This window comes from Cotesia glomerata, linkage group LG2 (assembly GCF_020080835.1).
Source record: "Cotesia glomerata isolate CgM1 linkage group LG2, MPM_Cglom_v2.3, whole genome shotgun sequence".
NCBI lineage: Eukaryota > Metazoa > Arthropoda > Insecta > Hymenoptera > Braconidae > Cotesia > Cotesia glomerata.
The window spans coordinates 20,798,192-20,821,609 of NC_058159.1; the positions used below are offsets into that span (position 1 = coordinate 20,798,192).

Genomic DNA, 23,418 nt, shown 5'->3' on the forward strand with positions numbered 1-23,418 from the left:
AACAAGAATTCTTCCTGTTGCTATGGTGACATGTTTTCATTTTCACACTGTTGTCAGAGTATATTTAATGGGTTGAATTAAGTTCAAATTACTTAAATAAATAATATTATAAATAAAAATAAAGTGATTATTATATTTTATGTATATAAAATTAAAATTAAGCAATACTTCAGAACGGAAATTTCTATAATATTTAGTAATTTGGAGGTATGTAAAATGAATTGTACAGATTAAAATTGAAAATACATAAATTTAACATTTTTTTAATTATTACACGATAGAAAATAAAAAATATGATTTTTTTAGAGTAAAATAATAATCTGATGGACAACAATAAGTTTTCAATGTCATCAGAGCAATCAAAAGTGTCCTGGATGTTGACTACAAGTCTTAATGATCCCCAACATCCTTCAACTTCACAAGATGAAAAATTTTTAGATTACACGGAAAATCCTCCAATTCTACAAGATCAATCATGGACAAACGGAGTTCCATATAAACACTGGATAAATTATGTAAAACCATCAGAGCGTATTGCAAGCTCATATACTCCAGATGCATCAAGATTCTGTATAAATAATTTAACTAAAAAACGGCTCGCTGAAAAAAAATCTTTTTTATGTAAGCGGTTTTCAATCAATCAAGATCTTGATTATCCGCCCATTAAATATGTACGTGCATTTGAAAAGGAAGTTATTGATGCAAATGCTAAAAAACAAAAACTTCTTGAATCAGAGCCAAATAATATTGTTAATCTCGCTGATTTAATTGATGGTACATGGGAAAGAAAAAAAAAGTCTGAGAATGCCAATAAAACAAGAAAAAAAAATCAAGCAATACAACGAAAAAAACGTCCGTTGTCAAAAAAGTCTTCAGAAATAGCAATGACAGCAAGTTTTCTTGTTTTACTTATAAAACAATTAATTAATATATTAGTTAATTTGTATAATAATTATTTGTTTTTAGAATATAGAAATTAGACAGGCCGATTTACCAAGATCTATCGAATCACAGCGAAAAGAATTATTGAATATAATTGAAAAAGAATACAATGTAAATATTCAGATGGAAACAGTTTCTAAACTTAACTACTTGATGAATTCAATAAAGGATTTTCATATTGAACCGTATAATTTTTTACATATTGAAAAAGCGCACGAATATTTGTCGCATAAATTAAGAAAACGAAAAAAGTGAGTATACGATACTTAGTTGATAAATACAAAAAAAAAAATATTTTTTTATCATTTGTTTGTAGTTTTTATTCAATATCAAAATCACTGGAATCTGAAATAATTGAAGATTATAAGCAAAGTATTCGATTTGCAATAGTTGATTATATTTTACTTGATCCTTCAAAACGACAGCGATTACTTTTCATTGATAAACTACCAGTTCAATATCCGACAATGCACAATCGTGCACCTGTACCATGGCATCATTTTTTTGTTAGTGCAACTCATTATAATGAACACAATCTTTTTATTGGAAATGAAATATTAAGGGATATTAGAGATTTATGGTTCCTCAAGTAATTATAATTATTTATTACTAAAATTTAATTAAATTTTTTTACTATTTCTTTAATTAAATCAATTGATTTTCAAGGTATTACAAAATGCGAATAATCAAATTGAATGATTTTGGAAAGTTTCCAGTTCCTGCACTAGAACTTGAGTCATTAGTTGATTCAGTTTGTAATCAAGCAAGTCAGGTATTATTAAAAGAATGGCTCGCTGATGTTGCAGAATTATTCCTTGAAAAGAAATACGCTTGGTCATATTTACTGGAAAAAAAATTAAATACTCCTACAGCTCTTATTGAAAAGTACTTTCGCAGTACAAATATTTTACTATCGCGACAATTGCGTATAATAGTAATTGAGACACTAAGAGAAATAAAAAATTTTTTAATTCAGTACAAAGATGGGAATAAATTTGATAGTGAATATTATGATTTATTGTTCATTCGGTAATATATTTGTATCTAAATAAAAATAGTTAATAATTTTATTTATTGATTTATTTTATTTTATAGAACTCCATTTATAAGAATTACAGTTAAGCCTGTACTAGGAAGCACAGAACTACGGTTAGATCCAAATATAATGGAAATGTATCATACTATGTCAAGATGTTTTGAAAGAATATTATTAGTTGGATCAAAAGTGCCTAAAATAGAAACAATTATTTTTCCTGAATTTCAAGGATCTGCTTACCTATTATCTGTATCACGCAATGAAACTTTGGTAAATTAAATTAAGTAATGAAAAGAAATAGCTTTATAATAATTGACCTAACAATAAAACACTCATGAAACTGAACACAAATATTGTCATTTTTAGTATGATTATTATACATAGTCTTTATTATCACCAAGTTTTATAAAATTAAAACGTATTTCACATATCAAAAAATATTTATTTATAAAATATAACACACACATTGAAAATAGAATTTTCTATTTTTTTTTATTCGTACAAAAAAAAATTTTTTTTAAAAAGTAATTAATATGATAAAATAGCTAAATATGAATGTAAATAATTGTGTTCAAGTTAATGTTACGATATTTTACAGTTTTTTTGTAAAGTGTATCACAAAAACAAAAATATTCATTTATGTGGAGGCTTGCTCCGCTCGCTTAATTAGTATCATCTTTTTCAATTTTTATTTTAATTATATGACTATTTATTGCTATAATTTGTAGTAAAATAATATAAGAATTTAATCAAAAAATTTTTAATTGTAGGTATTTTATCGTCCGGTCAAAATGTGTTCCAAAAAGAACATATTATCAATTTTTTAATATTCAATCATTTTTTTCAGGTGTCAAAAATTATTAATGAAACGCTGGAATCAATTTTATCAAACAAAATCGGCCCAGAATTATATTTACAACGCTACAATAATCTGTTATATATTTTGAATGGTCAAGCGGATGAAAGTTTGAATAATTATTTCAAAACTCAGCCAATACCATCGTTACAACAATTTGGCAATAGAATTAAGGATTACGATAATCTCAGTAAAGAAATATGTTTATTTAGAAACAAAATTCCATTAAATATGATTGAAATAGACTGTACCATTGTAAATGACACAATGCGAATTATTCTAAATGATCTTCGTACAAAAATATGTAATTTTTTTTTGAATGAATTACGATTGAACAACCATGAACTATGTCATATATTCGATGAAATAGCTGAAAAAATAGCTGGAATGCCCGAGACAACTCAAGAAGTCGTTGATTTGTTCAACTATCTTTGTGATAGCCGTGATAACACAATGTTCAATTTACGAAACAAATTAACACGATGTGGTGAATTAATTATTTTTATGTTAGATTATCAGCCGCCTGGTGACGAAGATATACAATTAAATGCACGAACTCTTACGTGGCCGAAAGAAATGGAAATAATAATGGGGTTGGCCACTAAACGGCTAAACATGAGGAAAGAATTCGTTGAAGGCGTGTTACGTAAACGCAGAGATAATTTTGAACAAAAAATCCAGCGTATGCAACAAGCTATTGATATATTTAAAAAAAAAGATCCACCGGTATTAACTGTTGAAGAAATGGAACAATCGACCGAAGAAATAGAGCAATTGTCAATAACTATGGCAGAGATGAGAAAAGAAGCTGAACAAATAAACAATGAAGAAGGGCTTCTTGATATTGAAATAAGTCCTTACTTAGCGCTACCTAATATGTTATCAACGGTTGATACTTTTGACCAACTTTGGCATACAGTTTTGAGTTTTCATAAAAATTATGAACGGTGGTATTATGGTCCATTTGTCGGTTTGAATGCTGAGCAAATACGTGAAGAAACGGACAACGCATGGAAGACTTTATATAAATTAGGGCGCGCATTATCAGACACACCTGGTGCGCGTCGAATCGCTGAAATGATACGTGGAAAAGTTGAAAAATTTAAACAATTCATACCAGTTTTACAAACAATATGCACACCAGGTCTGCAATCACGTCATTGGGAATCAATTAGTAAAATTGTTAGTATAACAATTGTTCCCAATCAAAAAAGTAGTCTGTCAGATATGATTGAGTATGGTTTATCTGTTTATATTGATAAGCTGGAAGAGATAGCATCAGCAGCTACTAAAGAACACTCACTTGAAGCAAATCTAAAAAAAATGCAAGCTGAATGGGAAGATATTTATTTTGATTTAATTCCATATCGTGATACCGGTGTTAAAATTTTATCAGCAGTTGATGATGTACAAATGTTACTTGATGATCATATTCTTAAAGCTCAAACAATGCACGGTTCACCATTTGTTAAGGCATTTGAACATGAAATGGAGAATTGGGAAACAAAATTAATATCAATGCAAGATATTATTGATCAATGGCTAATTTGTCAAGCCACCTGGATGTATTTAGAGCCAATATTTAGTAGTGAAGATATTATGCGGCAAATGCCAGTTGAGGCTAAAAACTTCCGTTGTGTTGATAAAATTTGGCGTACATTTATGAAATCTGTTAGTGAAAATAAAAAAGTAACTATCGCTACATCTATCCCTGACATGCTTAAACAGTTTAAATTGTGCAATACATTACTTGATGAAATTCAAAAAGGTTTGAATGATTACTTGGAAAAAAAAAGATTATTTTTTCCGCGTTTTTTTTTCCTATCGAATGATGAATTGCTTGAAATTTTATCTGAAACAAAAGATCCACAGCGTGTACAGCCACATTTGAAGAAATGCTTTGAAGGTATTAATAAATTACGTTTTACTGACAATGAAGAAATAATAGGCATGTTATCTGCTGAAGACGAATACGTACCAATGAGTGGAAAAATTTATCCAGCTGATGCCAAAGGCATGGTTGAAAAGTGGCTCTGTCAAGTTGAAGAAATGATGATTACATCTTTGCGTGATATTGCTCAAGACAGTATAATTGCGTATTTCACGGCTGCAAGAGATGAATGGATACTCTCATGGCCAGGACAGATAGTACTTTGCAGTAGTCAAATTCATTGGACCAGTGAAGTTATCGAAAGTTTTCAAGATAATTCAACAAAAGCTTATTTAAATAAATGTAATCATCAAATTAATCAAGCAATAGCATTGATAAGAGGAAAATTAGATCATGGAATACGAATTACTCTTAATGCATTAATAGTAATAGATGTCCATGCAAGAGAAATCGTTAAATTACTTGTTGAACAAGAAGTCAATGATCCGATGGATTTCAATTGGATCGCTCAGCTTCGATATTACTGGCTAGAAGGTGGAATCACTGTCTCAATGGTTACAACCGATGTTGTTTATGGATTTGAATATTTAGGAAATACTTCACGTTTAGTAATAACTCCATTAACCGACAGATGTTATCGAACACTGATGAGTGCCATGAAATTGAATCTTGGTGGAGCTCCGGAAGGACCAGCAGGCACAGGAAAAACTGAAACATCCAAAGATCTTGCTAAAGCTGTGGCTAAGCAGTGTATTGTGTTTAATTGTTCAGAAGGCTTAAATTATAAAGCAATGGGAAAATTTTTTAAAGGTCTTGCGCAATCTGGTGCATGGTCCTGCTTTGATGAATTCAATAGAATTGAACTAGAAGTGTTATCTGTTATTGCACAGCAAATATTAACGATACAAATGGCGATCAGTATTAAATCAGAAAGATTTATTTTTGAAGGAACAGAGATAAAATTAAATTCAACTTGCAATATTTTTATCACAATGAATCCCGGTTATGCTGGTCGGCAAGAATTACCAGACAATCTTAAGGTCCTTTTCCGTACAGTAGCTATGATGATACCAGACTATGGTATGATTGGTGAAATAACGCTGTACTCTTATGGATTTACAGATGCTAAAAATTTAGCGGATAAAATTGTTTTTATTTATAAGCTTTGTTCAGAACAACTGAGCTTACAAAATCATTATGATTATGGTATGCGAGCTGTTAAAACTGTACTCAACGCTGCTGGAAATTTAAAATTAAAGTATCCAGATGAAAATGAATCAAGTTTAGTTCTGCGCGCTATTATTGATGTTAATTTACCTAAATTTTTAGCACATGACATTCCTTTATTTAATGGAATTTACAATGATTTATTTCCTGGTGTGACATTACCAAAAGCTGATCGTGATGAATTAATTGAACTGTTATTAATCCATTTAAAAAAACGAAATCTTCAAGCTACAAATTGGTATATAGAAAAAATAATTCAAATTTATGAAATGATACTTGTGAGACACGGACTCATGATTGTTGGTGAAACTCTTGGCGGTAAAACTCAAGCTTATCAAGTACTAGCTGATGCCCTTGGTGACTTGTCTGCAAAAAAGCATTCTAAAATAAAAGAGTTCAAAACAGTATATCGAGTGATCAATCCAAAATCTATTTCAATAGATTCTTTATACGGAAGTTTTGATCTTGTTTCTCATGAATGGAATGACGGGATTGTTGCTAATACATTTCGAGAGTATGCGCAGTCGTTAAATTTGGAACGCAAGTGGATTATTTTTGACGGTCCGGTTGATGCTGTGTGGATTGAAAATATGAACACAGTGTTGGACGATAATAAGAAACTTTGTCTTATGTCTGGTGAAATAATTATCATGTCCAAAAAAATGAATATGATTTTTGAACCAGCTGATTTAGATCAAGCTTCACCTGCAACTGTCAGTAGATGTGGGATGATTTATATGGAACCTTCTCAATTGGGCTGGCAATCTATTTTTGAGTCTTTTAAAAAAACATTGAAAGACAGATTTCTTGTTGAACAGTTTCAATTAGCTGTTGAAATTATTGAATGGTTAACCATCCCAATATTTCAATTTATTCATAACAACTGTCAAATATTTGTTAATACTTCTGATATCTACAAGTTTTTGGTAAGAATATTTTTTTATAACTAATTACTAATAAAATTATGAAAAATATAATTGATATTAACATGGACACTGAAATTAGTAGACAACTGACAATTCTTAGGATTGTTTTCAACAAATAAATTCGTATAAAAAAATAAATTATTATTAATGGTACAAGTTAAAATTTTTTAATTCTGCAAATGCAATTTTTCAAAAATATTTTCTTGACAATAATTTATTTGCTTAAAAATAAAAAATAAAAAATTGTAAAATATCTGCTGATTTTGGTTAATTTAATTATATCTTTTTTTTCTAGGCATTTACTAGAATATTCAATACTATGTTAGAAGATGAAACTCAAATTAGTACAATTTGGCTTCAGTGTACTTTACTTTTTAGTATGATATGGGGATTCGCTTCAATTCTTACCAGTGAAAGTAGAAAATTATTTGATACTTACTTCAGAAATTTGTTACTCGGTAACATCGAAGAACATCCTAAGCCCAAAGTGTTTAAATTATCAAAACAACAAATTTTTCCTGATAGAGGAACGATATATGAATGGATATACGATAAAAGAAATAATGGAACTTGGATCTCTTGGATGGATATAAATCCTGCTGTAAGAAATATAAATTCTAATTAATTAATTCTATAAATGTATTTAATTAAATATATTATTAAGTCATGAAATTATTTTAGGTACCCTTATCTGCTGATACTAATGTGAATGAAATAATAATACCAACAAATGAGGTGTCAATACAAAAATTTTTTATGACAAAATTACTGGACAGATCAATACCAGTATTGTTTGTCGGACCAACTGGAACTGGAAAGTCATCAATCGTTTTAGATAACTTAGTAAATCTTCTAAAAGAAAAGTTTATTCAAAATGTTATAAATTTTAGTGCTCACACAAGTGCCGCTCAAACTCAAGAAATAGTTATGTCTAAATTAGATCGTCGCAGAAAAGGAGTTTATGGTCCCACTATGGGTAAAAAGTGTGTTTTATTTGTAGACGATTTAAGCAGACCGTTAAAAGAAAAGTATGGTGCACAACCGCCTATTGAGCTTTTACGCCAGTGGATTGATCATGGCCATTGGTATGATCCAAAAGATACATCTTTGCTTTATCTAGTAGATATGTTGATGATTGGAGCAATGGGATCACCGGGCGGAGGATTACATTCAATTACATCAAGATTTTTAAGACACATGCATGTAATTGGAATCGATACTTTTGATGATACCACAATAACTAAAATATTCACATCGATTCTCGACTGGCATTTTGCAAAAGGCTTCGAATCGATTATTTCTCAATCGAGTAAAATAATCGTGGCTGCTACGATAGATATTTTTCACAAAGCTATTGATAATTTCCTACCGATTCCTGCTAAGAGTCATTACACTTTTAATTTAAGAGATTTTAGTCGAGTGATCAATGGAATTGTTTTAGTGCCTGCTGCCAGAATGCGTGATTTTGATAAATTAATAAAGTTATGGATTCATGAAGTCTATCGAGTTTTTCACGATCGTTTGGTAGATAATGATGACCGTGATACACTGTTTGAAATGGTCAAACAAACAGTTTATGACCAGTTACGTCAACCTCTAAATAATGTGCTTGGAAATTTATTAAAACCTAATGAAAAAAATATAACAAACAATCATATTTGTAATTTGTTATTTGGAATGTACATGGAGCCAGATGCTGATCCAAAAATCTATGATGAAATAGTTGATTTTAATGATTTACAAGAAAAAATGAACTATCATCTCGCTGAGTACAATAAAATTTCAAGTACCCCCATGTCATTGGTACTCTTTCGTTATGCTATTGAACATGTATCACGAATATCACGAATTTTAATGCAGTCTAAAGGTAACGCATTATTAGTTGGTGTTGGTGGATCAGGTAGAAGTTCATGTTCAAAATTAGCAGCAAGTATTTGTGAATATAACATTCATCAGGTTGAAGTAACAAAAGCGTATAGTATGAATGAATGGCGAGAAGATTTAAAGTTATTATTACACAAAGCTGGTTGTGATGGTAAATTTACAGTTTTTCTATTTTCTGATAATCAAATAAAAGATGAATCATTTATTGAAGATATAAATATAATACTCAATACTGGTGATATACCAAATCTTTATAATACTGAAGAAAAAGCTGAAATTCTTGATAAAATATCAAATATTGTACAACAAGATTCGAGTAAAAAAATCGAAACAACGCCAATGGCTCTGTATAATTTATTTATTGAAAGAATTAAAAAATATTTACACATTATAATTACAATGTCACCTATTGGTAACACATTTAGAAATCGTATTAGAATGTTTCCATCTCTGATAAATTGTTGTACAATTGATTGGTATGTAGCTTGGCCTGCAGAAGCGCTTGAAGAAGTAGCCAATGTATCATTGCAAGAATTAAATATTGATGCAGGTATTCGTAATAAATGTGTTATTAGTTGTAAAAATTTTCATGAGAGTGTACGAATAGTCAGTGAAAAATATGAAAAAATTAATGGTAGAATAAATTATGTAACTCCAACAAGTTTTCTTCAATTGATCGAGTCGTTAACTAATTTGTATAATCAAAAAGTTAAACAAATAATATCACAACAAAATCGTTACATTGTAGGACTTGAAAAATTAGATTTTGCTGCTGGTCAAGTGTCTGTTATGCAAGAAGAATTGCATGCATTGCAACCAAAATTAGTTTCACAATCACAGTTAAGTGATAAATTGATGATTAAAATTGAACAAGACACAGTTAATGTTGAAGCTAAAAAAGAAATAGTTGCTGCTGATGAAGCTTTGGCAAATGAAGCTGCAGCTGCTGCTCAGGCAATAAAAGATGATTGTGAAAGTGATTTAGCTGAAGCTACTCCAGCATTGGAAGCGGCATTAGCTGCTCTGAATACACTCAAGCCCGCAGATATTACAATAGTTAAATCAATGAAGAGTCCGCCAGCTGGTGTTAGATTAGTAATGGAGGCGGTGTGTGTATTAAAAGGAGTTAAACCAGAACGTGTTCAAGATCCCTCGGGTTTAATGGTTGATGATTATTGGCCAGCATCAATAAAATTACTCGGTGATATTAAATTTTTAGAAAGTCTAAAAACTTTTGATAAAGATAATATCCCATCGGCTAATATTAAAAAGATAAGAGAAAAGTTCATGAATGATAGAAGTTTTCAGCCAGAAGTTATTAAAAAAGTATCGACAGCTTGTGAAGGATTGTGCAAATGGATACGAGCTATGGAAGTTTATGACCGAGTTATAAAAGTTGTCGCGCCAAAGAAAGCAATGCTCGCAGAAGCTGAAGCAAAACTTGCCGCTCAGATGGAAACTTTAAATGCCAAAAGAACCTTGCTACAAGAAGTCACTGATAAGTTGCAAACATTAAATGATGAGTTTGCTGAATGTATGCGGGAAAAGAAAAAGTTAGAGGATCAAATTGATCATTGTATGCAAAAATTGGAACGAGCTGAAAAATTACTTGGTGGTCTTGGTGGTGAAAAAACCCGATGGAGTAGTACTGCTGCTAATTTAGGTTCTAGTTTAAATAACATTATTGGCGATGTATTATTAGCTTCTGGAATTCTTGCATATCTCGGTGCATTCACGGTTGATTATCGCAACGAATTAATTTATGAATGGTATAATTCATGTAAATCAATGTCTATCCCATGCAACGATGAATTTAAACTTGTTGATATTATTGGTGACCCGGTAGAAATCAGAAATTGGATGATTCAGGGTTTACCAGCAGATAATTATTCTATTGAAAACGGTATTATTGTTAAATGTGCTAATCGTTGGCCGCTTATGATTGATCCACAAGGACAAGCCAATAAGTGGATTAAAAATATGGAGAAATTAAATAAGTTAACTGTCATTAAACTTACTGATTCTAATTATGTTAAAAGAATGGAACGAGCTATTCAACTCGGTACACCAGTTTTAGTAGAAAATATTCTTGAGGATCTGGATCCTACTCTTCAACCGGTATTGTTAAAGAATGTTTATAAACAATCGGGTGTTTTTTATCTGAAATTCAATGAAACTGTTTTAGAATACAACGATAATTTCAAATGCTATATAACAACTAGACTACGTAATCCACATTACTTACCAGAAATAGCTATCAAAGTTAATATTATTAATTTCATGATTACTCAACAAGGATTACAAGATCAACTTTTAGGTATTGTCGTTGCAAAAGATTTACCAGCACTTGAAGATAAGAAGAATCAATTAATAATTGAGGGTGCAAATAATAAACGTATTCTCAAAGAAATAGAAGATAAGATATTGCAAGTTTTGTCATCGTCAGAAGGGAATATTCTTGAAGATGAGACAGCTATTAAAATTTTGTCATCATCAAAACTTTTATCAGAAGATATTCAATCAAAACAAAAAATAGCTGCCAAAACAACTATTGAAATAGATCAAGCGCGTGATGCTTACAAACCAGTATCGCGTCATAGTTCGATATTATTTTTTTGCATTGCTGATTTAGCGAATATTGATCCAATGTATCAATATTCTTTGCCTTGGTTTATTAATTTGTATATTATGGCAATCGGTAACAATGAAAAATCAGGTGATTTAAATGTACGAATGAAAAATTTTAATTCAATATTCACGCGAAATATTTATAAAAATATTTGTCGTTCATTATTTGATAAAGATAAATTAATATTTTCACTTGTATTAACTATTGGAATAATGCGAGCGAACGATAAAATAAAGCAAGATTTGTGGTATTTTTTTCTGACTGGTGGTGTTGCTCTTGAAAATCCATACAAAAATCCTGATCCATCATGGCTAAGTAATAAATCATGGTCCGAAATTAACCGAGCTACTCAATTAATTAGTCTTGAAGAGTTTAAAAAATCATTTGAATCAGATATACTGAAATGGAAAACGTATTATGATTTATCAGATCCAGAATATCATAATTTTCCACCACCATTCGACAAAATATTAAGCAATGATTTGCTGAAGCTTATAGTACTTCGCTGTATAAGACCAGATAAACTTGTTTCAGCTGTTGAAATATTTATTAAAGAAAACATGGGACAATTTTTTATTGAACCTCCACCATTCGATCTTCAATCATCATTTGGTGATTCTAATAATAAAACACCATTATTATTCATACTGTCACCTGGGTCAGATCCAATGGCAAGGCTTGTTAAATTTGCTGAAACAAAAGGAATTTCACGGGAAAATCTTTTAACAATATCTTTGGGACAGGGTCAAGGGCCATTAGCTGCTGATTTGATAAATAAAGCCATTAAAAACGGTGAATGGGTTGTTCTTCAAAACTGTCATTTAGCAGAGTCTTGGATGAAACAACTTGACAGTATATGTGATGAAATAATAATTCATGAAAATATACATGATAAATTCCGTATGTGGCTTACAAGTTATCCATCAAAAGTTTTTCCAGTGTCAATTTTACAGAATGGAATCAAAATGATCAATGAACCGCCTAAGGGATTAAAACAAAATTTATTACATAGTTATTTAAGTGATCCATTGTCTGATGTAGAATTTTTTCACGGATGTAAAAAAGTGTTTGAATGGCGATCGTTATTATTTTCATTATGCTTTTTTCATGCAGTGGCACAAGAGAGACGGAAATTTGGACCTCTTGGATGGAATATTCCTTATGAATTTAATGAATCTGATTTGCGAATAAGCGTTTTACAATTGCAGGTAGATAAATTCATCTAAATATATTTATTTATGAATTACGGCAGAGATAGTCACATGGCACGCGTCTGACTGTGGCAATCACCTAAGCTAAGCAGCATTTACTGTGGTTAGTACTTAGATGGGTGATCACCTAGTCAGCGCTGGCTAGCGTAGATCTCTGTGTGCTAGAAGAGGGGAATAATTTTCCGATAATCTCAATATAAAAGAGTTGCTTATTGATTACCGTGAACTTAGCCTTGCTCCGACTGTACTGGCATAGTTAATCATCAAGTAACTGAGAAAAAATGAGAAGGCTTAGGGTGTAAAAGGGCTTGAATCGTCTAAACACTAGAAACCCATGATACTACTATTATATTTATTTATTAAATAGGTCATTTTTAATTAAAGATATTTTTTTATTTATTTTTTTTTTCTATAGATGTTTCTTAATGAATATGAACAAGTGCCTCTTGATGCTTTATTATATTTAACCGGTGAATGTAATTATGGTGGCCGAATCACTGATGATAAAGATCGACGTTTGCTGAATGCTCTGTTAAAAAAATTTTATAATATGGAAAACATTAAAGATCCTACGTAAGTGATTAACCTTGATAAATAGTTATTAATTAAATTTATTTTGTTTTTTAATTAATAAATCTATAAAAAAATTTAATACTTCAGATTTCATTTTTCGTCAAATGAAGACTACTTTATACCACAAAACGCCGATTACGAAGGTATTTTGAGATATATAAATAATTTACCATTAAATCAAAAACCTGAAGTTTATGGCTTGCATGACAATGCTGACATTACGAAAGACAACAATGAATCAATGCAATTGTTAGCTGGAGTATTGTTAACTCAGACGCAAATAATCACTAGTGGAAATGAAGATAACATTGAAACAATAGTAACAAATCTTACTACTGAAATACTTTTGAAAATACCAGTACAGTTTAATATTGAAGCCGTATCTGAAATTTATCCCGTTGATTATAAAAATAGTATGAATACTGTATTGAAACAAGAACTTATAAGATTTAATAATTTAACTAAACTTATTAAAGATAGTTTAATTACCTTACAAAAAGCAATTAAAGGGAAAATTGTCATATCAACAGTGCTTGAACAGATATTCAATAGTATAAGTATTGGCAAAGTACCTATTATTTGGAGTACTCAGTCTTACCCTTCGCTCAAACCACTTGGAAGCTATATTAATGATTTATTGAATAGAATTAACTTCTTCCAAGACTGGATAGATAATAATGTACCTAATGTTTATTGGATATCAGGCTTCTTTTTTACTCAGTCGTTTTTAACTGGAATTTTACAAAACTATGCACGTCATCATGAAATACCCATTGATTTAGTAGGTTTTGAATTTGAAGTTTCTGATTTTTTTGAAACTACTATCAAACCACCACATCTAAGTGTTTTTATTCGAGTAAATATTATATTTAATAAACAAAATGAAAATTTAAATTTATATGTTAGAAAATAAAAAATTTATTCTTATTATTTTAGGGACTTTTTTTGGAAGGTGCACGATGGAATGAAGAAACGCGAAAATTAGACGAATCACAACTTAAATTAATGTTTGATGTACTACCTATAATATTGGTAAAACCAGGGATAAAAGCTAATTTCAAACCTTCACTATCATACCTTTGTCCTGTTTATAAAACAAGCGCCAGGCGTGGTGAATTGACTACAACAGGACACTCGTCGAATTTTGTTATGTTCATAACAATACCATCAGATATCGATGAATCACACTGGATTATACGAGGTGTCGCCAGTGTAACTCAACTTGATGATTAACTTAAATTTAGAATCTGGAAGACTTAAAAGCGAGTGTATCCCTGTTTAAAATTTCCAATAGGATCCCATCAAAAGCGACAAAAGCTACTTAGAAACCCATAAATTTTATTGGTTTCTAAGTGGCTTTTGTCGCTTTTGATCGGATCTTATTGGATCTTTTCAACAGGGATAATACACGTGATTGTTCTTAAAAAACTTGTTTTTTAAGTTAATTATTATTTGATTAAAAATAATATATTTTTAGATATAAAAAATAGAATACCATATAATTCGAGGGATAGAGGACCATTTTTTGACTTTGTACTTATTTTAAAAGAAAAATCTTGACCAAAAATCAGTAAGTCTCTTAGAGATTGCTCGCCAACTCATTGAAATATCGATTCTTTTTGACAATATTAAGCAGATGAAAGTTAACGAAATGTTTAAAGAAAATTTGAATAATTCTAGTTTTATCAAAGATAACATTAAGGGGAATTATCATTTAATTTTTTTTTAAATATCAACTATTTTTACATTTATCATCACAACCAATGTTGTATCTTATAATGTCTTAATTATTAAATAACTATAATTAAATAAGTAGATAAAATTATATTTTTAATTGAGATACTCCAAATGACTTGTTTTCAACGCTCTGCTGTGATAATGCTCAACTTACTGTCTTCTTCAAGCAAAGTCTTTGGAAATAATAGTTATAATAATAATAATAATATTTATTCATTTTTAGCAATTTTGCCATTTTTTTTACAATTTTACTTTCATTGACATAACATTATCTCTTTTTACAATTTTATTTTATATGGATACATTTTTACATACGTGCTCTTTTAAATTTTTCTTAAATATATGAATTCTTTTTTATTTTTAATATTTTTCGGCAAACTATTATACCAATTATAACCCAGATAAATGATCGATTTTTCTCCTGTATGAGTTGTAGTTTTAATGACCTCTAATTGGTTATTTTGTCTTGTGTCATATTGATGTTTATTTTTTATTAATTTTATATGATTAGATAAATCACTTGGCGTTAAATTATTATCATTTTTTGAATTAAGACACAACTATTCCAAATCATTCTTTGCTTCACTGAGAGCCATCCAAGAGTAAGGTAAAAGCCCCAATAGATGATCACGTACCAGTATATGATCACTCCATGTATTTGTACATCTATATTCATAAATATAGGTATACAAATACATGGAGTGATCATATACTGGTACATGATCATCTATTGGGGCTTTTACCTTATCTAACATTAATTTTATATTGGTATAACGATTGACTTTCAATATTATCCTCATCGCTCTATTTTGTAGCTTTTGTAATAGATCGATATTACTCTTACTGTAATTAAGCATTAAGGGTACTACAATAATCGAAGTGTGGTAATATGATTGATTTATAGATAGTACATTTAGTGAAGTTAGAAATACTATTACCGAGTCTGTACAATAAATTAATTTTTTTTACTTATTTTATTAGCTACATATTTAGCATTGTCATTAAACGTTAATGTGTCGTCAATTATAATTCCCAAGTATTTAGTACTTCTAACTTCATTCAACATTTCGTTATCAATCATCAGTTTACATTTGCCAATAACATTATTTGATCGTTGGCTATGTAGTACCATAAATGCGGATTTCCTAACATTAATTTTTAACTGATTTTTTTTCATCCAATCAGATAGAATTTTAAGGCCCTCGTTCAATTTATATTCAATAATTTTAATATTATGACTACAAAAGTAAATTTTCATGTCATCGGCAAACATTTTACATTTGATTCCAAAGTTATTTAATTTTTCTACTATGTCATTAATATATAGTCATTAAAGCAAAAAATTTTAGATCTAATACTTTAATTAAATTTATCATCAGTACTCATCTTAATTTAAAAAAAAAAAATTAAAAAGGAAGATTTATGTTGACAGTACTTGAAAAAATATTTATCGACTATGAACATTAACAAAGTACCTATTATGTTCAAATTTATTTATTTATAAATAATATTTTTTATCATAAAGGTTGGGCAGTATATACTCAATGTATTTTCAGAAACTTATATTTCGCAATACCTCTAAAATAAATTTGAAAATAAACTTAAGTTTCCAGAAAAGAGCATCCGACTAACACTCATGAAACATTTATTTTACCTGATTTTTAAATTTATTTAAATTATAATTATAAAAATAAAATTTCTGAAAATACACATTAACTACTATCCATTCTTAAAGATCTAAAACGATAGTAATAATTTTTATTATTTGTAAGGGCAACGTTTAACACCTGTAAAAATTTTTTAACATATAACCATTGAAAATTATTCTGTACCAATTTTTAAATTAAAAAAAAAAATAATTTGTATTATGTAATAAATTAAAATAAATTTATACATAGTATAAAAGACTTATAAATTATATAATTGAACTTTATACGAAAAGGTGTGAATGAAAATTGTAGGTTATATAAACTTTTAATTTTTAATTATTTTTTATACTTGGCGAATCACATTTTGAAATATATAAAGTTTTGTTTACTCTCTCTCTTTTTAATTTGTGGCTCGAACCGCTAGGTTCATTTAGCCGTTGTGTATGGTAAAGTTTTGTTTACTATTGACAAAATATAGATTTTTTAAAATCAAGTATATAAACGGAAGTTTTTCATAGTTATTTATGAAACATATACTAAATTAAATCCTTATTTATTTACTACATTCAATTTTGAGGTGTAATTATTCATATTATTATAAACAAAATTTTTTATATAATTATTTTTTGTTGTTTATTCTCGTTAATGTACCAAGAGTTTCATTTGTTTTGCGTTGTGTTACGTAACCTCTACTGTTTATACACAAACGCGTACATAAATATTGAAAACATCCTACAAACAGTCAACTAAACGATGCAAAAAAGTGCAGCAAAATTAAGCGAATTATAATATAAGTTCAAATTAATGATGAAATCAATTAAAAATAAAGTGAAAAAATAATTCAGTTTTAAAACTTTGAAATAAAAAAATAAAAATTTTGGAGATAGTAAAAATAAAATTCAAATATCGCGCTACGATATATTGAGAGGTCGCCGGTGAATGTGGCGTCTCTCTGGTATCCGGTTTTATTTTATAATAAACTACAAGATATTACGTCTCCTCTGGTACACACGACACAAAGTATAAAAATAAATACACAATCAAACAGTAAGTTTAAAATATACATATATAAGTGTTTACATAAAATCAAAATATAAAAAATTAGTTGGTATGGTGATAATAATAATAAACAATAAATATGGTGTGTTGGATAAATAATGATTGAATAAAATTTTTCAGATTTTGTAGATCGCGGTATTGAAAATTAGTGTCACGTGGTGACCACCCACGTTTCGTATTGTGGATAAACAAGGAGGAGAGAAAATAATAGTGCGTGTGTTCATCCAGTTTACATCCAGTTTACAGACAAGAGAGTACATCAGGAAAAATAAAGAAAGAGAGAGAAGGCGAATTAGAAGAGAGAAGGAAAGAGAAAGAGATGAGAAGCACGCGGGATGTACACATATATAGAGAATAGAAATAATCAGTACGAGTACGGGTTGTGAGGTAAGAGAGAAGCAGTGTACAGGAACAGAAACAGAAACAAGAAACTTGTGTGTCTGTTTTGTGGGTTAACATCCGCTATTGTATTGTGTATTGAGAGAGTACCATACCAGTAGTGTATAGAGGAGACGACGGGGACAGGGTGGGCCGGCCATATTACGAAGAAATAGACACACGAGTAGTACGTGCGTGCGTGGTGTATATTTGTTAAAAAACACGTTAAGAATATTAAATAAAATAAAAGGTATTAAATAAGTTAAATTAAGTACACTAGGGTGTACTGATAGCTTTTAGTGGCTTTGCCACGATGTCGTCAACGTATTCACGTACTCAGGAGAGTGACGCATGGGCGCTTCTTGCTCTCAAATCAGCACCGGCTAGTCCAACGAGGATGCAATGGAATCCAGAAACAAAAGTTGCACCAATTGCAAGATTAGAGGGTCGTGAATTTGAGTATATGGTTCGACAGAGAAGAATTATTATAGGGCGGAATAGCAGTCGTGGTGAGGTTGATGTTAATATGGGCCATTCAAGTTTTATTTCACGTCGGCATTTGGAAATATTTTATGATCATCCATACTTTTTCATGACCTGCAATGGTAAGAATGGAGTTTTTGTTGACGGTGTTTTTCAACGTAAAGGAGCGCCTGCTTTTCAATTACCCAAAACGTAAGTAAACATTCTATAAATTAACTATACTAATGACGTTACTGTGTGTATACGTTTATTGCTCCATCTATATTTTATTATTTTACTTTTACATTCTATTATTATTGTTACGCTAGTAAACAAATAATTCTTATGATTAATAATTTTTAGATACTCGGTAGTATTTAGCTATCCAACTTTTAATCACGTAATTTGTTGATAATTGAACAGGTTTTACAAATAACTAGATCATATTTCGTAACCTTCAAGTTCAATGTATTATATCAATTTATTTATATCTATGTGTACATGATAATAATAATAATAAAAATCATCAATAATTTATTTTTCAAAATCATCATAAGAATTATCAATTATTTTTATTTTTTTTTACATTTGAATATTGTAAACAATCGATGATTTTGAAATTATATGGCAAGATACTATGGTATCATCATCATCATCATCATTATCATCATCAAATCATCATCATCATCATGATAAATACCTAATGAGTTGAGACCTTGACTTTAATTTACAATGCTTTAAATATACAACCACTTTTATATTTATATATTATTTTCAAATAAACATATAATAATAATATTATTATTTTTATTAATGTATAAATTTCTGATTGATGTATATTTGTACTAATAATTTAACTTATTTATTTACAGATGTATATTTAGATTTCCCAGTACAAACATAAGACTTGTATTCCAATCTTTAGTGGATGATCAAGATCAAGGAAATGTTCGTGATGAATCACCGCCAAAACAAAGAGCACTATTACCGCCATTGCGGATTAATATTCCCGATACAGGATACAGCAGTCCTTTTCCATCTCCAACAGGTACTATTAGTGCAGCAAATTCGTGTCCAGCAAGTCCACGAGCTGGTCAGAGTCGACGAAATATTTCAGCAGATTTGCAAATGGTTGCTGCTTATGCTGCGGCAGTAGCCGGTGATCCTCAAAATTCAAACAGTGATCGTCAAGATTCTGGTCAAAGTTCGAGTAGGCAAATGAGTCCTGAATCTGGAAGTGATTCACGATATCGAAATAGTAATGCATCTGCTTCTAATGGTACTTCGGGACATTACAGTTCTTCTAAAGATGAATCTAAACCACCATATTCATATGCTCAATTGATAGTTCAAGCAATTGCATCAGCTCAAGACAAACAGCTTACACTTTCTGGCATTTATTCTTATATTACCAAACATTATCCGTATTATAGAACTGCTGATAAAGGTTGGCAAAATTCAATTAGACATAATTTATCACTAAATCGGTATTTTATCAAAGTACCTAGAAGCCAAGAAGAACCTGGAAAAGGATCCTTTTGGAGGATAGATCCTCAATCAGAGGCTAAGCTTATTGAACAAGCTTTTAGAAAACGAAGACAACGTGGTGTTCCATGTTTCCGTGCACCTTTTGGATTATCTTCGAGGTTTGTATTCTTACTATTTAGTAAACTGTAGCATTAGTTTTATTTTCATTGCTATTACTATTGTTATTTTTTATTATTCATTAATAGAAGTGCGCCAGCTTCACCATCTCATGTGGGACTTTGTGGTATAATGACACCGGAGTGCTTAAGTAGGGAAGGTTCACCAGGACCAGAGTCTTATCCTGATAGCTCAGTTTCGTCACCAGCTGGTCAATTGTCAAGTCAATCGGCTCCTGGCTCACCTGGACATCCGTATGTTCCACCGCCAGCGACTTCTAATAAAAATCGTCTCGTGCAACAAATTACAGTTGTTACTAATGGTGATGTTTCTAGAGAAGGTAGTATTGATTTTTACAATAATTATTTTTTAAATTGATAATAAATAAAATAAATTTATTTTATATTACATTTATAGATAAATACGTGATGTCTGGTAATATAATGGAAGAACAAATGTTATCACCTGTTGGTCAATATAGTCCAGCTCCTGTTATTGTTCAAACCTATAATTACAGGTGAATTGATTAATTTTTACTGTATTTGAAATCAAATTATGATTTTTTATTTATTGATATTATTATTATTTTTTTTTGTTGATATTATTTTTTTTTTATTGTTAAATTATTTTTATTGATATTGAGCTATATTTTAAAGTGGTACATTTGTTGGTCCTGACACAAGCGTTGGAATAAGTAAACGGACTCATGAAGAACCAGACAGTTCGCCTGGATCTCCTGCTCCACTTTCGATTGTTGAAAGTCCTGAGCCTTCAGATCATCAACAACAAAAACGACAGCGCGTCAATGACGTGGACGAACACTGAATCAATATACATATTTAGTATCATATTCTAATAATGTAGAACATTGTTGACATTAATTTCTCGTGTCAGATAAATCCTCCGCTCGTTTGTAATTATAATGAATAATTACCTCTCCTATGATTGCAAATTACTACATATTTCAAGTTTTTTTTTTTTTTTAGGTCTTGTTATACTTATGACATGATTGTCTATGAATGGCCGTGATATTGTAAAATTAGATGTTATTATAATAGTCTTAAAAAAATATTTTTTGTAGTTTATTTGTAGAAAATTTTTTCTTTTTCTATCTGTTAGATCAAATTTATTAAGTTTTAATAAATGAAACAAATATGTTTTGTTTTATGAGTGGATGATCTGTCTGACTGTAATAGCCTGGAGCCTTAATCGATTCCTTATTTAATGCAAAAAAAAATAAAAAGAATTAAAAGCTTGTTATTTCAATTAATCATTACAATTATATATAATGTGCAAATATATTTATATTTGCATATCGGAGAAAAATTATAACTTTAAATATCAATATTAATTATTAATTCTTATGAAGTTCTGAAAATTTTATTGAAGTTTATGGCAGTAGGTTCAGAGCATCACACAGTTTAATTTATTAGCTTATAAACAAATTTTTCAACTAATTTAATTTTAACAATTATTAATTTGACCAAAATAGAAATTTAAATAACCTCGACTCTTTGATAAATTTGTTTTGTTTGAAAAATATATTTTTTTTTATTATGCTTTGAATGGAACAAATTTTTCATATTTTACATATATTGAAACAAAATAAAAATATAAAATAACATATTTTGACTTTACTCAATTAAGATACAAAAAAAGTAAAACAAAAAAAAACGAAAATAAATTTAAATCTTAACGTATAAATAAATAAAATATGCGTTATAGAAATAATTTGTGATATTGATGAATTTTTCAAATGTTATCAATAACATTTTTAATATTTTACATATATAGACATAGTCTTGTTTAAATACAAAAATTATACCTTAAAAGCAATGAAAAGTATAAATATTGTCATCAAAAATTAAATAAAGAAAAACAATGCTTATTGATTATTTTTCAAAGCTAAAATTAATCACTGGAATTTTCCTTATGAATAAAAATAAACTATTTCAATCATCGATGCGATGATAAATAATTTGTTTATCAAAGTATTTAGTAAAACTAATAAATTGTATTATATTAAAGTCACACAAGTGTATTGTTCTGATCGAACAAAAATAATAAATGAAAAAAAAAAATAGTGAAAAACGTTAGTAATTAAATGATCAAAGAACTTACAATTATAAAAAAATATACCCTGCCTCAAAAATAGCAGTGTTATTCAAATTGCGAATCGTAGTGGCATGGATGCTAGTTTTCACGCTGTCAATTAGATCGAATTTATTTACTTATGATCAAAATTAATGTTCGGTAAAACCGAATAATTATTATTTTCCATTTTTTTTAACTTTGACTGTTAGTCACAATCAAATAAAATATATCTGTAAATATACATAGCTTTATATATATATATATATATATATATATATATATATATATATATATATATATATATATATATATATATATATATATATATATATATATATATATATATATATAAAGCTATGTAAATATATATATATATATATATTTATATATATATATTGATATATATACATATGTATTTATCATATATACGTATATATATTAAATGGTTATTATTTTAAGCAGTTATCATAATTAGGTTTTTATTAAATATCATTATTTGGATAATACTTCATAATATACATAATTATTCTGATTTTTTAAAATTTGAATCTCGAAATTATAAGTCTTAATGATTATGTAATGATGGAGAACCTCAAAGAATGAATATTTTTGAAATATAAATCCGAAGTATTATCGTCCTCTTAAAGTTTCTCGCAGGCCAACAGTTGTTAATCATGTTTTTGTAGACGTAAAAACACGACACATATTTTTATGATCAACATATAAAACGTTAAAAAAATCAGTAATAAAAACTGGCGCAGCTTCAATTAGTGCAGCTAAAAGTATATTATTAAAATAAAATTTTACGTTCTTATCAATTAAATTTATTTTTCGATAATTGTTAGACGACAAAAAAAAATTATTTTCTGTTACATGTTCTAATAATTATATTTCGACGATTAAGATACGCAAATAATAGTTATAATTATTTTATTTTTGGGTAATTTATCAAATTGATCAGATGTATTATATTAATTTTTTGTAATTGATTTTTGCCAATTATTTTTTTCATTATCAAAAATAAAATATATGAGATTAATAAATAGATATAATGACAAAAAAACTAATGTTGAAAAAAAAAAAAAAATAATTTTACGAACACAAATTTTTATAATATAATATAAATAAAAATGACGTATAGGCCTGTGTGTCTGTTATGTAGACTTCGAGACTGCACTTGTACAATAAATACAATAATCAGTACGTAGATTCGTACTAAT

The 23,418-nt window shown here is 28.9% G+C and overlaps 2 protein-coding genes across 5 annotated transcripts; both read left to right on the forward strand.

Annotated features, from left to right (window-relative positions):
* The first annotated feature begins 167 nt into the window (after positions 1-167).
* Positions 168-14,496, forward strand: LOC123259726 (dynein axonemal heavy chain 3-like). 2 transcript variants are annotated; one of them, XM_044720386.1, is made up of 11 exons: positions 168-207; positions 307-1,193; positions 1,259-1,531; positions 1,609-1,971; positions 2,038-2,248; positions 2,826-6,878; positions 7,174-7,479; positions 7,560-12,599; positions 13,018-13,175; positions 13,263-14,031; positions 14,112-14,496. In XM_044720386.1, the coding sequence occupies exons 2-11, from the start codon at positions 1,066-1,068 to the stop codon at positions 14,406-14,408; spliced, it is 11,598 nt and encodes a 3,865-aa protein (XP_044576321.1). In that variant the 5' UTR covers positions 168-207; positions 307-1,065; the 3' UTR covers positions 14,409-14,496. The 2 variants fall into 2 exon arrangements, with proteins under 2 accessions (XP_044576321.1, XP_044576322.1); XM_044720387.1 differs by having other exon boundaries at positions 13,263-13,318; positions 14,112-14,277.
* A 2,955-nt stretch (positions 14,497-17,451) lies between these two features.
* LOC123259735 (forkhead box protein K1) lies at positions 17,452-21,388 on the forward strand. 3 transcript variants are annotated; one of them, XM_044720408.1, is made up of 6 exons: positions 17,452-17,581; positions 17,741-18,673; positions 19,333-20,106; positions 20,194-20,444; positions 20,522-20,621; positions 20,761-21,388. In XM_044720408.1, exons 2-6 carry the CDS (start codon positions 18,312-18,314, stop codon positions 20,927-20,929), a joined length of 1,656 nt encoding a protein of 551 aa, XP_044576343.1. In that variant the 5' UTR covers positions 17,452-17,581; positions 17,741-18,311; the 3' UTR covers positions 20,930-21,388. The 3 variants fall into 3 exon arrangements, with proteins under 3 accessions (XP_044576343.1, XP_044576345.1, XP_044576344.1); XM_044720410.1 differs by lacking the exon at positions 17,452-17,581 and adding an exon at positions 17,593-17,608; XM_044720409.1 differs by lacking the exon at positions 17,452-17,581 and adding an exon at positions 17,609-17,669.
* Positions 21,389-23,418: the final 2,030 nt, after the last annotated feature.